The following is a 12,712-nucleotide window of genomic DNA, read 5'->3' as shown; positions in this document are numbered from 1 at the left end:
AGATGTCTGTTCTTCATGACCAACAGGAACCTTGTGCTGAGATGTGTGCTTGACTGCATGGACCCCTTCTCCAAAATCACACAGAAACTGACCTCCTACCTACCTTTTGGAACAGTTCCTCAGAGCTCTCTGAGAGGCTGTCTCCTGGTTCTAATCCTCAGTAAGTCCCCAAGTAAAATTGAAATTCACCCCTCTCATGTTGTGTATTTTTACTTCAGTCGACAACTTCGACTTTGTGGCTGTTGGCAGAGACTCTGGAGCCAGCCTGCCTGGGTTTGAATCTTGGGTTGGCTACTTATGATCTGTGTGACCTGAAGCAAGTGACATGAACTCTCTGTGCCTCTCTGTTCTCTTCTCTTGGAAAGATGGATAATAACAGAACCAGCCATATGGTTGTGAGAATTAAGTGGATCAAAATGTGTAAAGACATTAGCTCAGTGCCTACCACATGGTCAGCGCTCGAAGGTTCATCATTCTAAATATTTGTGTAAAAATGGAGGAGATCCTAGTCAATGGGAGAGAGATACAGTATTGAAGAGTACATTTATTCACTCATGTGTTCATCACAGCCTGGTGCCGGGGCTAAATTAACATAAGAGACCCGGTCAGCGGTGGACACAATATCCATTCTCCTTTGCTGTAATAATAGAAGCTAGTAGGTGACACAGGATTGCCCAGCTAGGGACTGCACTTCCCAGCATCTCTTGCAGCTAGATGTGGTCATGTGACTATGTTCTGGCCAATGAGGTTTAAGGAAAAGTGATCTGGGCATCTTGTAGGAGTTGTCCTCTGAAGGACTAAAGTGTGGCTTCCCCTTCCCTCATCCTCCTCCCCTTCCCCTGAGCCACAATGTGGACGGGATATGGGGGGTGAGCCCTCTCCAGCCACGTGGCACAGAGCACCAAGGTCAAGGTGGGCAAGGCTGCCCAACTCCACGGGGATGTAACACCCCAGCCCTGGGAGTTTTACACACAGACCACAATCATGAGAGAGACATCAAGTTCGGTTTATTTAAGCAGCTGTATTTGGGGATTTTACATCACAGTAGCCCAGCATGCATGATTCCAGGGTGCTGAGTCAAGAGCAGGAAGCAGAGGGAGCTCAGGTATTAGGAAGCAGTGACAAAGCTGAGACAGCACAGGGGACATTCACACACCTTGATTTCATGAAACTCTAACACAGGCAGAGGAACGAAGGTGCAATTTGGGTCAGGTTTCGAAGGTTCAAGAGGAAATTGGGAATCAGAGTCAGGGTCATCCTGTTCCAAGTAATAGGTGAAGCAAACACTTGGCTGGAAGGAAAGCGAACAGAGAAGAAAGAACAGAACGTTAGTGTCACACTAATGACATTTTGGGGTCAGATCATTCTTTCGGGGAAGGGGGGCATCTTGTACGTTGCAGGATGTTGAGCACCATCAACATCATGTATTATATATTTTCATATTAGAGGAAACATGCAAATAGAAAATGTGTTAACAATCGGTGGATTTGGATGACCTCTGTACTGTTTTTATAAAGTCTTTGATTCTCACACTATTCCCTAATAAGAAAACCTCTTCAAAAGTCCTCCCTGGGACTGTTGCAGGCGCTAACAGGAAAGGTGTTCTTGCGAGCATCCTGCCCCCGTGCCTCACCTGACCTCTACCCACGGCCCCCCTGACTCCCCATCAGGGCCCTCCAAACTCCCCTCCCATCTGTTAAGAATCCCAGAGACGGAGGAGACTCCTCATTGGCTAAGGTTGAGTCACGTGCCCAGCCCGGAACCAATCACAGGGAACCCTGGCATTGCCGGCTCTGATTGGTCAGGGGCATAGCTGGAGCTGGTCTGAGAATGGGATCAGACACATCCAAAGTTCATGGAGGCAGATGGTCCACCCAAAAATCAAGTGTTTTACCAAAAGAACGAGGAATGGTATCCAGGTGGACAAAGCCACAGCTGCCTGCCTCAGCAGGGACCGTTCCCTAATTCATTCCTTCATTTAATCAGCCCACATGTGTACAGTGCCTACCGCTGGTTACATCTGTTCTAGCCAAGGGGGATATGTCATTGAACAACAGAACTGGTTCCTACCCCTTCAGAATGAACAAACAAATACAAGGTATGCTCTCGGGTAGCAATAATTATCTGACAAATATTCAGCAAGTCAGGGGGGTGGGGCAAAAGTTAGGAAGGGAGGCTTCATGGAGGAAGTGACATTGGAGCAGAGGCAGGAATTAGGAAAGAGAAGGAAGCAGGAAAGAGGGCAGCATCTTCAAGGAAAACCATCCCTTACAGGATGGGGCCACATCCTTGGGGGGGACAAGGGGCACCTGGCCACCCAAGGGTCTCTGCTGGGCAGAGAGGGTGGTGGAAGTACTTGACCTCTCAGAACCCAGGAGCCTCTGGTCAAAGGGAGGAAACAAGCAGGCTTACCATGGGACAGATTGGCAGGACTTTGAATGACAGTCTTCCCTTCATTCCAGTGGACTTGTTCCGCGGCTCACCAGGGTTCTCAGGAAGCAGAGCTGAGAGAGGAGGAAAGAGGCATGAAGCCACCTTGCCCTCTGAGGCTTGAAAACTCAATAATAATAAGATCTTCATCATGAAACCATTGACAAGAACTAACATGTGTTGAGTACTTGCTACATGTGTCAGGTACGCAGTTAAGTATTTTACACATCATAGCTAAATTGAGATGGCTGCTATCATCATCCCACTTTAGAGATGAGGAAACCAAGGCACAGAGAGGTTAGGACAGTTGCTGGCGGTTGCACAGCAGCGCCTGCAGACATGCATTAAATTGCATCCCAAAGGCCCACAGGGAACAGAGAGGGAATGTCAGTGAGTGAAGGGGCTGGGGTAAGACAACAGGGTCTCTGGAGATGGTGGCACCCTGGGGAGCCCGTGTCCAGGAGGAAGGGACAGCTGATATGCAGCTGCTTGTGGGGATGCCTCTCCAGAAAATTGTCTAGTTTCCCCACAGAAGACAGATGTCTTGATTTAGAGTGAAATCCCCTGATATTTCAAAGCTACCAACAAATCCAGATATTTTCTTAGAAACTCCTACTCTCCTGCTGGGAATAGAAATCGGTCTCTCTATGGAGGACCATTCGGTCAACCTGTCAAAATTACAAATGTACACCCCTTTGATGCTTCCATTTCAATTTTTAAACACATTATCATGGTTATACTCCTCTGTGTGCCATATGGCCCAACTATAATCCTTCCTCTACTTGCATTTATTGTCATCCTCAAAGATTGGGAATAACCCAAATGGCGACCTGTACGAACCAGGTTAAATAAATTAGAACACAGGACAGACAGACCATGGAATGCCAGACAGCTGGAACACAAACTTGTCATCTTGTGGGGAAGAGTCCCCAAGATGGACAGGGGACTCAGAGCTTAAGGTCAAAGACCCTGAGGCCAAACGCTTCAAATCCCAGCATGAGCTGTTCATTCATCCCTGTCACCCCTCAGATTTCCCATCTGCAAAATGGGGCAATCACTGTCCTTCCCTCACAGAGTTGTGAAGCATGAGTGATTGGGTGCTTGGAAAGCACTGTGACTGGGACTGGAAGATACCAAGTGTCAGATCAGAATTAAATGAAAGAAGACAAAATAGGAACCGGCAGTGGCATATAGAGTACACACAGTACATCAGACATAAATACATAGTAAGAGATACACATCCTTGTCTGTATGAGTGAGCATAGAACATTCTGGAAGATTGGACAAGAAGCTGGAAAGTAGCTACCTCTGGTAAGGGAGTATGTAGCTAAAAAAGTGGCCTGTATCTTGTTTTGTATGATGGTTACACACAGCTATAGATGTGATGAAACACAAGTAAAAACACACAAGGATTGTGCGAATATCCATGGGCTAGTTTTGATGTTGTAGTATCATCATATAAAATAAAGATACTGGGGGAAATGGGATGAAGTGTCCATGGAACTTCTATGTACTATTATGGCAACTTCTTGTGGATATAAAATTATCACAAAGTAAGACGTTTCAGAAAGGAAGCATCACAACAGACCCAGAATCCCTCACTCATGAGACCAAGCCACCAGCAGGGTCCACAACCTACCCCACTCTTCCCCATCCCCTCAGCTAAATCCTTGGGCCAGGCCTCCTTCATCTTCCACCTGAATGACTCTGCAATTCCTGACTTGGCAACTGGATGCAGGGCCAGTCCAGGCAGGTATCTGGGCCACAAAATGGAGCCCAGATTGATTCCAGCTCCCAAGAGACACCCCTGAAGACTCTGAGCAGAGGAGAGACAGGACCCACTGACGAGGGGATGTCAGGGAGGTTCCATCCTGGGTGCCGCTCAGGGCCCTCCCTTCCCAGGAAGAGCAACTAGGAGATATTTGAGGTTGGGATCAGTCTTCAGGGTCAACCTTTCCTCATCAGCCTTACCCTGGAGGCTCTCCCCACTCCCACCTGTCCACAGTTTTCCACCCCATGTGTGTCTCACCTCCTTTCTCCGGCGGCTTGGTCTGCACCGCCTCCATTTCCTGGCCCTCGATGGTGCTGAGAGGTAGCATCGTGACACCACAGGTGCTCCCTATGGACAGGAGACCAGAGCAGTCAGTGTCTGGGCTGGGGGCCCAGATGGCCTGGGTGTGAACCCCAGCACCGCTCTCAGATGTCAGGTGGACTCAGACAGCTCCATCCCCTCCCCAAGAGTCCAGGTCCCCAACATCCAAGGGTTGTGTTGGCAATGCCTGCCTCCTAGAGCTGCTTCCAAGGCCCAGTGTGTGACTTGGGGCGAACGATTGCCATGGTGCCCCTTTAAGGAAAAGAAGAAATATTATGACACAGACTGCTGGGAATCATAGGTGAAGGTCAGTTAACTGGGTATCAAAAGGGCCTCTGGAGTCTGGCGTACAGCAGGCACTCGATAAGTGCACCTCATGGTCAGCATTCCCAGTGCTGTATTTCAGCTGTGTCCTAAGGCTATAAGGCAGCTTGACCAAACGGTTCAGACCAGGACCCCTCTTCCCTGTCCTCGGGGGCCTCTTCTGGTACAGGATGCTCAAGTGACTGCCTCTCAGGACTGCTGTGAAGACGAGGGGGGTGGTCCACAGACCCCTCACCACAGCCCCTGGGGAGAGGCCAGCACTGCAGCAAGGGTGCCTAGCAGCAGGCTCAGCTGTGGGGTCCTGGGACCTCGCCTCCACGCCAGCTTTACCCTGGGCAGAACTTCAGCCAGTTTGTATGGAGGGTGCACTGTGGGGATTCCAACCTGCCTGTCACTAGCTGAGAGATCTCAAGGATCAAGTTTGCCAGAGTTAACAACAATATTACAACACAGAGCAAACTGAGATTTGAATTTGAGATAGGAAAATCATATTTCAGCATGATAGGTCCCAATCACCACATGGTAAATGTCTACATAAAAATCACTTATTTAATATACGAAGTTATGTTTACGAATACCCAAGTCCCATGAAATATTTGGGACATAATTATACTCAAAAGTAATTCATTATTTGTCTGAAATTCAAATTTAAGTAAGCATCCTGTATTTTACCTGGCAAGCCCCATTTCAGAGGTTCTTTCACCTCTTGTGCTGTCAGCTTTCCTCTCCAGAAAAATGAGTAAAATTAATTATTAAACACGAGGATTAAATATGATTAAATACACACACATACATACACACTGACAACACACTATCTGGAAAATCAGAGTCAACACCTCTTCCTGTAAACCTTTTTAAGAAGTGTAAGATGTAATCACAGACTCTCACTCTTAATCGTGCAAATACAAGATGCATCAATTTGTGGGAACACCCAGCCCGCCAGACACACACACAATTGTCGGAAACACACATTTTCAAATGAACACTGACGAAACCAGGGCATGACAACACAAGCACACCTGCAGACACACTCCAGGGAAACTCTGAGACCCCCACCACTCAGGTGGGCAGGCCTGCTAGTTAGTACTGAACGCCCTCCTCACACAAGTCCTGGACGTACGCGCGCGCACACACACACACACACACCCCCTCTAGCCACCCACAAACGCAGACCCACAGGCTGAAATTACACGTCACCCTCTCCAACATAATTTCCCTCTGCCTACACCCAGGGCCCACGCTCATTCTCACCCGGGGCCCATCCGCAGAGGCCGCTGCTCTAAGATAATCGCCCCAGCACACGCCCCGCCCCCACCCGCAGCACGCAGGCACACAGAAGCACTGGAGGCTCAAAACCTGTTTTCCAAGCGCCCTTTTCATCTGCTAACCCTCTTATCCGTCCTTTGTGAACCCCCAACCCATCTGCAGGGACTCCCTGCCCCTCCCGACCCCCCAAACTACCTTCTGGACTCTCCCACAAATCATTTTCCTATGTTCCATTAAGCGAATTCGTTACCTGACCCTCTGATACCCAACTGACCTCTGTGGAGTGCAGAGCAAACCTATTCCTCCCGCCTCCTCCATCCAACTACAGAGTCCCCCGTCTGCCCGTCCTACCCCCTAAAACCTCAGGACCAGGACCCGGGCTCCTCCACCACCTGTCCTGGATGGAGTCCCCGCCACCCCTACTACTGACACCCCAAACTCCTCTGTCCCTTCCACTCTTCCCTCCTCCCAGCGGCCAGAGAAATCCTCGGACCTGGAGTCGCCCTGCGGCTCGGAAGGGTCTGAGCATCCTGGCCGCCCTCAGGGGAGACGCGGGTTCCTCAAGGGTCCCCACCGCGGGCACCATCGGGTCTCAGGGGCTCCTAGGCAGCAGCTCCTGCGCCCCATTGCCGCGAACGCACCCGCGCATCCTCCCTGGGCGCGCCGCCCTCCCCGCGGAGACCCCGCGGCGCCATCCCGCCGCCCCGCGCTGCGCCCCCGCCCGGATGGCGCAGACCCTTCAGAGCTGCAGCCGCGGGACTGACCTCCGGATCCGGGTTCTGTCTGGGCCGCTGGGCAGGAGCGGGCAGGCTTGCTCAGTGTTTGTTCTTGGCGCCCGCGCAGCGCTGGCTCCGAAGATGTCCAGGGAATCTGTGGACAAACTCCGAGGAATGTACAGAGCTGAGTCGCTCAGCGTCACGCACACCCCCTCAACCCCCCTGACCACCAACACTAGTCAGGTGGTTAAAACAGTCTCTGACACCAGCACAGGTATCTGAGTGCTCCCTTCAATTTCACTATTGGGGGAGGTCGGGGACCTCCTCATCCTCATTGGTTAGAGAAACCGATATAAAATGTCGCTAATGGCACGTTTTAGGTGGAGGAGAATCAGTTGTTCAGGTAATAAGGGTAAGTAGTGTTTCTTAAACTTCTTACTGGAATATGAAGAAACACATGCCACACACATAGAAGCACATGCGTGCTGGACCCAAACACAAAATATCTTTTACGCTGTGCATCACAGTCACAGCAGTTTGTTTTCCCCTTCTAACTTTTCTCACACTTTCACCCGTATTGCTTTCAGTCTGGCATCTATTCAAAGCCAGATCAGTCACCTTTGTTGTCAAGGATGTCATGGCGAATAGTTTACCCTATCTGGACCATACAGGCTGTGTCACAGCTACTGGACTTTGCAGGAAAGCAGCCCAGACCCTACCTAAGGATGGACGTGGCTGTGCTAATGAGCCCTTATTTACACTACAGGCTGCAGCTGGATGGCCAGAGTCTGCCCACTCCTGACCTAGACAATTTTCTGTGCCAGCTCCTTCAGTAGATGAAGCCAAGCTGCTCTCTGGCAAAAGGGCAGTTTGAGCAGAAATGTGAACAGATACACTTTGTTGTTTTTCTTTTAAAAAAGAAATACTTTATGAAGATATGGATCCTGAGAATGAAAAGAGTGTAATATAAAAACAGCCATTGAGTCTTGATTATGTACAAAATTTAAAATAACAACCTTAAAATAAAAAAGCTCTCACCAAGCCCATATCCTCACTTTCTGGTGGCTACACTGTGTGATAATTCTGATAATATAAGATATTTAACCCAGTCCCGAGACAGAACCTTCTGTGACCATGGCAATGTTCTGTATCTGCACTGTCCAGTACAGTAGCCACTGGCCACATTTGGCCACTGAAACCTGCCCTGAGCGGCCGAGAAACCGTGTTTTGAATTTTTTTAAAGATTGATTAATTGATATTGAAGTAGCCTCATACAGTGCGTGGTTACTGTGCTGGAGGGAAGAAAATTATACCTGAAATCCTGCTCAAATGCAAGACACGGCATCAATTAGATGGTATTCCAGAGATCATAGCTACCCTGAATCTCATTGGGCGGAAAGGTAAAAAACAACAACATACGACAACAGCAAAAAACATTAGCATGTGGCAGGGTGTGACTCTGGTCTTCAAAACCACACTATATAAGAGAATATTCTATATCTAAGGTGATACACACTGAGGAATATATACATATATATATAACATACATATTATATACATATAATATACATATTATATTTACAAGAGAAAACATACCAACAGAAAAATATTAACAATTGGTGAATTTGGATGACCTTTGTACTGCTTTGCAAAATCTGTGACTCTTACGTTCTCTTCTAATAACATTTCTAGAGAGTCCTCCCTGGGACTGCTGCAGGCACTAATAGGAAACGTGTTCTTGCGAGCATCCTCACCCTGTGCCTCCCCTGACCTCTCCCCGGGGCCCCCCTGGTTCCCCATCAGGGCCGCTCCAAGCTCCCCTCCCACCTGTTAAGAATCCCAGAGGCAGAGCAGACGCCTCATTGGCCAAGGTTGAGTCACCTGCTCAGCCTGGAACAATCACGGGGAACCTTGGCATTGCTGGCTCTGACTGGTCAGGGGCATACCTGGAGCTGGTCTGAGGATGGGATCAGATCCATCCGAAGGGCATGGAGACAGGTGGTCCCCCAAGAAAAATCAAGCGTGTTATTAGCAGAAGGAGGAATGTTGTCCAGGTGGACAAAGCCACAGCTGCCTACGCAGGAGGGACCCTTACGTAATTCATTCCCTCACTTAATCAGCCCATGTGTATACAGTGCCTAACGCTGGTTACATCTGTTCTAGGCAGGGGGATATGCCATTGAACAACAGAGGAGGTTGCTGCTCCCCAAGAACCACTCGAGTAGGGAACACAGATGATGAACACACAGATACAGGTGTGCTCTCAGGTAGCAATAATTACTCTGAAAAAAATTCAGGAAGGCAGGGGTTAGAGAGAAATGAGGCCAAAGTGAGCAAGGGAGGCTTCATGGAGGAGGTGACATTGGAGCAGAGGCAGGAATTAGTAAAGAAAAGAAGGCAGGAAAGCAGGCAGCATCTTCAAGGAAAACTGTCCCCCACAGGATGGGGCCACAACTGGGATGAGGGAGGGACAAGGAGCACACAGACACCCAAGTGTCTCTGCTGGGCAAAGGAAGTTCCGGATCTCTCAGAACTCAGGAGTCTGGTCAAAGGGAGGAAAGAAACAGGCTTACCACAGGGCAGAACGGCAGGACTCTGAATAACATTGTTCCCTTCATTCTGATGGGCTTCTTTGGTGGATCATCAGGGTTCTCAGAAAGCAGGACTGAGGGAGGAGGAAAGAGGCATGAGGCCATCTTGCCCTCTGAGGCTTGAGAAACTCAATAATAATAAAATCTTCATTATGAAACCACTGGCAAGAGCTAATATGTGTGGAGTAGTTTCCTTGTGCCAGGCACGCATTTAAGTATTTTACACATCATAGCTTATTTGCTTGTTCATAATATCTCTCTGAGATGGCTACTCTCATCATCCCACTTTAGAGAAGAGGAAACCAAAGCACAGAGAAGTTAGGACACTTGTTGGAGGTTGCACAGCAGGGCCTGCAGACATGCATTAAATTGCAGCCCAAAGGTCCACAGGGAACAGACAGGGAATGCCAGTGGGTGAAGGGGCTGGGGTAAGACAACAGGGGTGTCCAGGCCACAAAAAGGAGCCCAAATTCATTCGGCTCCCAGGAGACCCCTGCAGCTCTGAGTAGGGCAGTGACAGGATGCACTGACATCAGGTGATGTCAGGGAGTTCCATCCTGGGTGTCCTTCAAGGCACCCCCTCCCCAGGAAGAGCCTGCGGGAGATATTTGGGGTTGGGATCAATCTTCGGGGTCAACACTTCCTCATCAGCCTTACTATGGAGACCCTCCCCACTTCCAACTGCCCACAGTTTTCCACCCCATGTGTGTCTCACCTCCTTTCTCCGGCGGCTTGGTCTGCACCGCCTCCGTTTCCTGGCCCTCGATGGTGCTGAGAGGTAGCATCGTGACACCACAGGTGTTCCCTATGGACAGGAGACCAGAGCAGTTAGTGTCTGGGCTGGGGACCCAGGTGGCCCCAGCACCGCTGTCAGATGTCAGGTGGACTCAGACAGCTTCATCCCCTCCCCAAGTCTCCAGGTCCCCAAGATCCAAGGGGAGTGTTGGCAATGCCTCCCTCTAGTGTTCTTCCAAGGCCCAGTGTGTGATATGGGGAGAGCGATTGCCATGGTGACTGGCAAGGGCAAGGGCAGAGACCATGGGTGTGGGGTTTCTGATCCTTTAAGAAAAACAAGAAATATTATGACACGAAGTGCTGGGCCCCTGAAAGTGAATGTCAGTTAACTGGATATCAAAAGGGCCTCTGGTGTCTGGCATATACAGCAGGCACTAAATAAGCACGCTCATGGCCAGCATTCCCAGTGCTGTATTTCAGCCTGGTCCTAAGGCTACACTGCAGCTTGACCAAACGGTTCAGACCAGGACCCCTCTTCCCTGTCCTCGGGGGCCTGTTCTGGTACAGGATGATCAAGTGATGGCCTCTCAGGACTGCGGTGAAGACGAAGGGGGCCGGTCCACAGACACCTCACCACAGCCCCTGGGGAGAAGCTAACACTGCTGCAAGGGTGCCTAGCAGAAGGCTCAGCTGTGGGGTCCTGGGACCCCGCCTCCACCCTAGCTTTACCCTCCGCGGGACTTGGGCCAGTGTGTTTGGAGGGTGCACTGGGGGGTTCCAGCCTTCCAGTCACGAGCCGAGAGATCTCACGGATCAAGCTCGCCAGATTGAACAACAACAAGATTACAAGAAATACACAGCAAACTGAGATTTGAATTTCAGATACACAACATATTTTTTGGTATAAGTATGTTCAAACACTGCATGGGTCATGTCTACATAAAAATCATTTTTATTTAGTTTTCTAAATTATGTTTAAGTATAGCCAAGTCCCATGAAATATTTCGGACATGCTTATACCCAAAGGTAATTCATTATTTGCCTAAAGTTCAAATTTAAGAAACTATCCTGTATTTTACTTGGCAAGCCCCGATTCAGGGGTTATTTAACCTCTTGTGCTGTCAGTTTTCCCCTCCATGAAGGAAGACTATAAATTATTAAACATGAAGATTAAATATGATTAAATACACACACATACTCAGAACATATTATCTGGTAACTTAGAGTCAACACCTCTTCCCCTAAGCCTTTTTAAGAAGCATGAGACCCATCACAGACCCTCACACATAATCGTGCAAATACAAGGTGCGTCAAAGAGCGGGAACACCCGGCCAGATAGACACACACACAATTGTTGGAAACACACATTTTCAGGTGAGCACTGGGGAAACCAGGGCATGACGACACAAGCACACCTGCAGACACACTCCAGGGAAACTCAGAGACCCCCGCCACTCAGGTGGGCAGGCGTGCTTGTCAGTACTGAATGCCCTCCTCACAGGCAGTCCTGGACATGCACACACACACACACACACACACACACACACTCGGGGCACACACAACTGCAGACGCAGAAGCTGAAATTACACATCACCCTCTCCAACATAATTCCCCTCTGGCTGACACCCAGGGCCCATCCCCAGTTTCACCCAGGACCCAAGCCCCCGAGGCTGCCCCTCAAAGATGCGCGCCCCAAACAGGCTCCCTGCCCCCACCCGCAGCACGCAGGCGCACAGAGGCGCTGGCGGCTCAAAAGCTGTTTTCCAAAGGCCCTTCTCATCTGCAAACCTCTTGTGCGTCTCAGCGAACCCCCAAACACAACCGGAGGGGCTCCCCGCTCCTCATCTCTCAAAATACCCTCTGGACTCCCTGCAGTATCATTTTCCGATTTTCTACTTGGCCAGTTCGCTACCTGACCCCCGATACCCGACCGGCCTCTCTGGTGTGCAGAGCAAACCTGTTCCTCCTCCATCCAACTACAGAGTCCCCCGTCTGCCCGTCCTGCCCCCTAAAACCTCAGCACCAGGACCCGGGCTCCTTCTCCACCTGTCCTGGACGGAGTCCCCGCCACCCCTACTACTGACACCCCAGCCTCCTCTGTCCCCTCCAGTCTCCTCTCCAGTTAGTGGCCAGAGAAATCCTCGGACCTGGAGTCGCCCCGCGGCTCACGGGGACCTGAGCATCCCGACCGCCCTCAGGGGAGACGCGGGCTCCTCAAGGGGCCCCACCGCGGGCACCACCGGGTCTCAGGGGCTCCTAGGCAGCAGCTCCTGCACCCCACTCCCCAGAATTCACCCGCGCATCCTGCCTGGGAGCGCCGCCCTCCCCGCGGAGACCCCGCGGCGCCATCCCGCCGCCCCCCGCCCCGCGCTGCGACCCCGCCGCATGGCGCAGACGCTTCAGAGCTGCAGCCGCGGGACTGACCTCCGGACCCGGCTTCTGGCTGGGCCGCTGGGCAGGAGCGGGCAGGCTTGCTCAGTGCTTGTCCTTGGCGCCCGCGCAGAGCTGGCTCCGGAGATGCCCGGGGACGCGGTGGACAAACTCGCGCGAATGAACAG

The 12,712-nt window shown here is 50.6% G+C and overlaps 1 protein-coding gene across 1 annotated transcript; it reads right to left on the bottom strand.

The window, feature by feature from the left end:
- Nucleotides 1-1,055: 1,055 nt before the first annotated feature.
- Nucleotides 1,056-12,680, bottom strand: LOC116743722. Its single transcript, XM_032612600.1, has 7 exons — nt 12,579-12,680; nt 10,135-10,224; nt 9,402-9,493; nt 6,877-6,982; nt 4,460-4,549; nt 2,413-2,504; nt 1,056-1,291 (listed from the first exon to the last, which is right to left on the bottom strand). Exons 2-7 carry the CDS (start codon nt 10,202-10,204, stop codon nt 1,109-1,111), a joined length of 633 nt encoding a protein of 210 aa, XP_032468491.1. The 5' UTR covers nt 10,205-10,224; nt 12,579-12,680; the 3' UTR covers nt 1,056-1,108.
- Between the last annotated feature and the right edge of the window lie 32 nt (nt 12,681-12,712).

This window comes from Phocoena sinus, chromosome 19 (genome assembly GCF_008692025.1).
Source record: "Phocoena sinus isolate mPhoSin1 chromosome 19, mPhoSin1.pri, whole genome shotgun sequence".
NCBI lineage: Eukaryota > Metazoa > Chordata > Mammalia > Artiodactyla > Phocoenidae > Phocoena > Phocoena sinus.
Note: the sequence above shows the minus strand (reverse complement) of the source record. Positions and strands in the feature narration are given on the sequence as shown.

What these genes read in the sequence shown, in the direction of transcription:
- LOC116743722 (XM_032612600.1), bottom strand. Translation starts at nt 10,204, where the DNA reads ATGCTACCTCTCAGCACCATCGAGGGCCAGGAAACGGAGGCGGTGCAG. An exon ending in TCCTGCCGTTCTGCCCTGTG is followed by an intron (nt 6,983 to 9,401) that starts GTAAGCCTGTTT and finishes GTTTGTCCACAG; the next exon opens with ATTCCCTGGACATCTTCGGA. An exon ending in CAAGCCGCCGGAGAAAGGAG is followed by an intron (nt 2,505 to 4,459) that starts GTGAGACACACA and finishes CTCCTCTCTCAG; the next exon opens with CTCTGCTTCCTGAGAACCCT.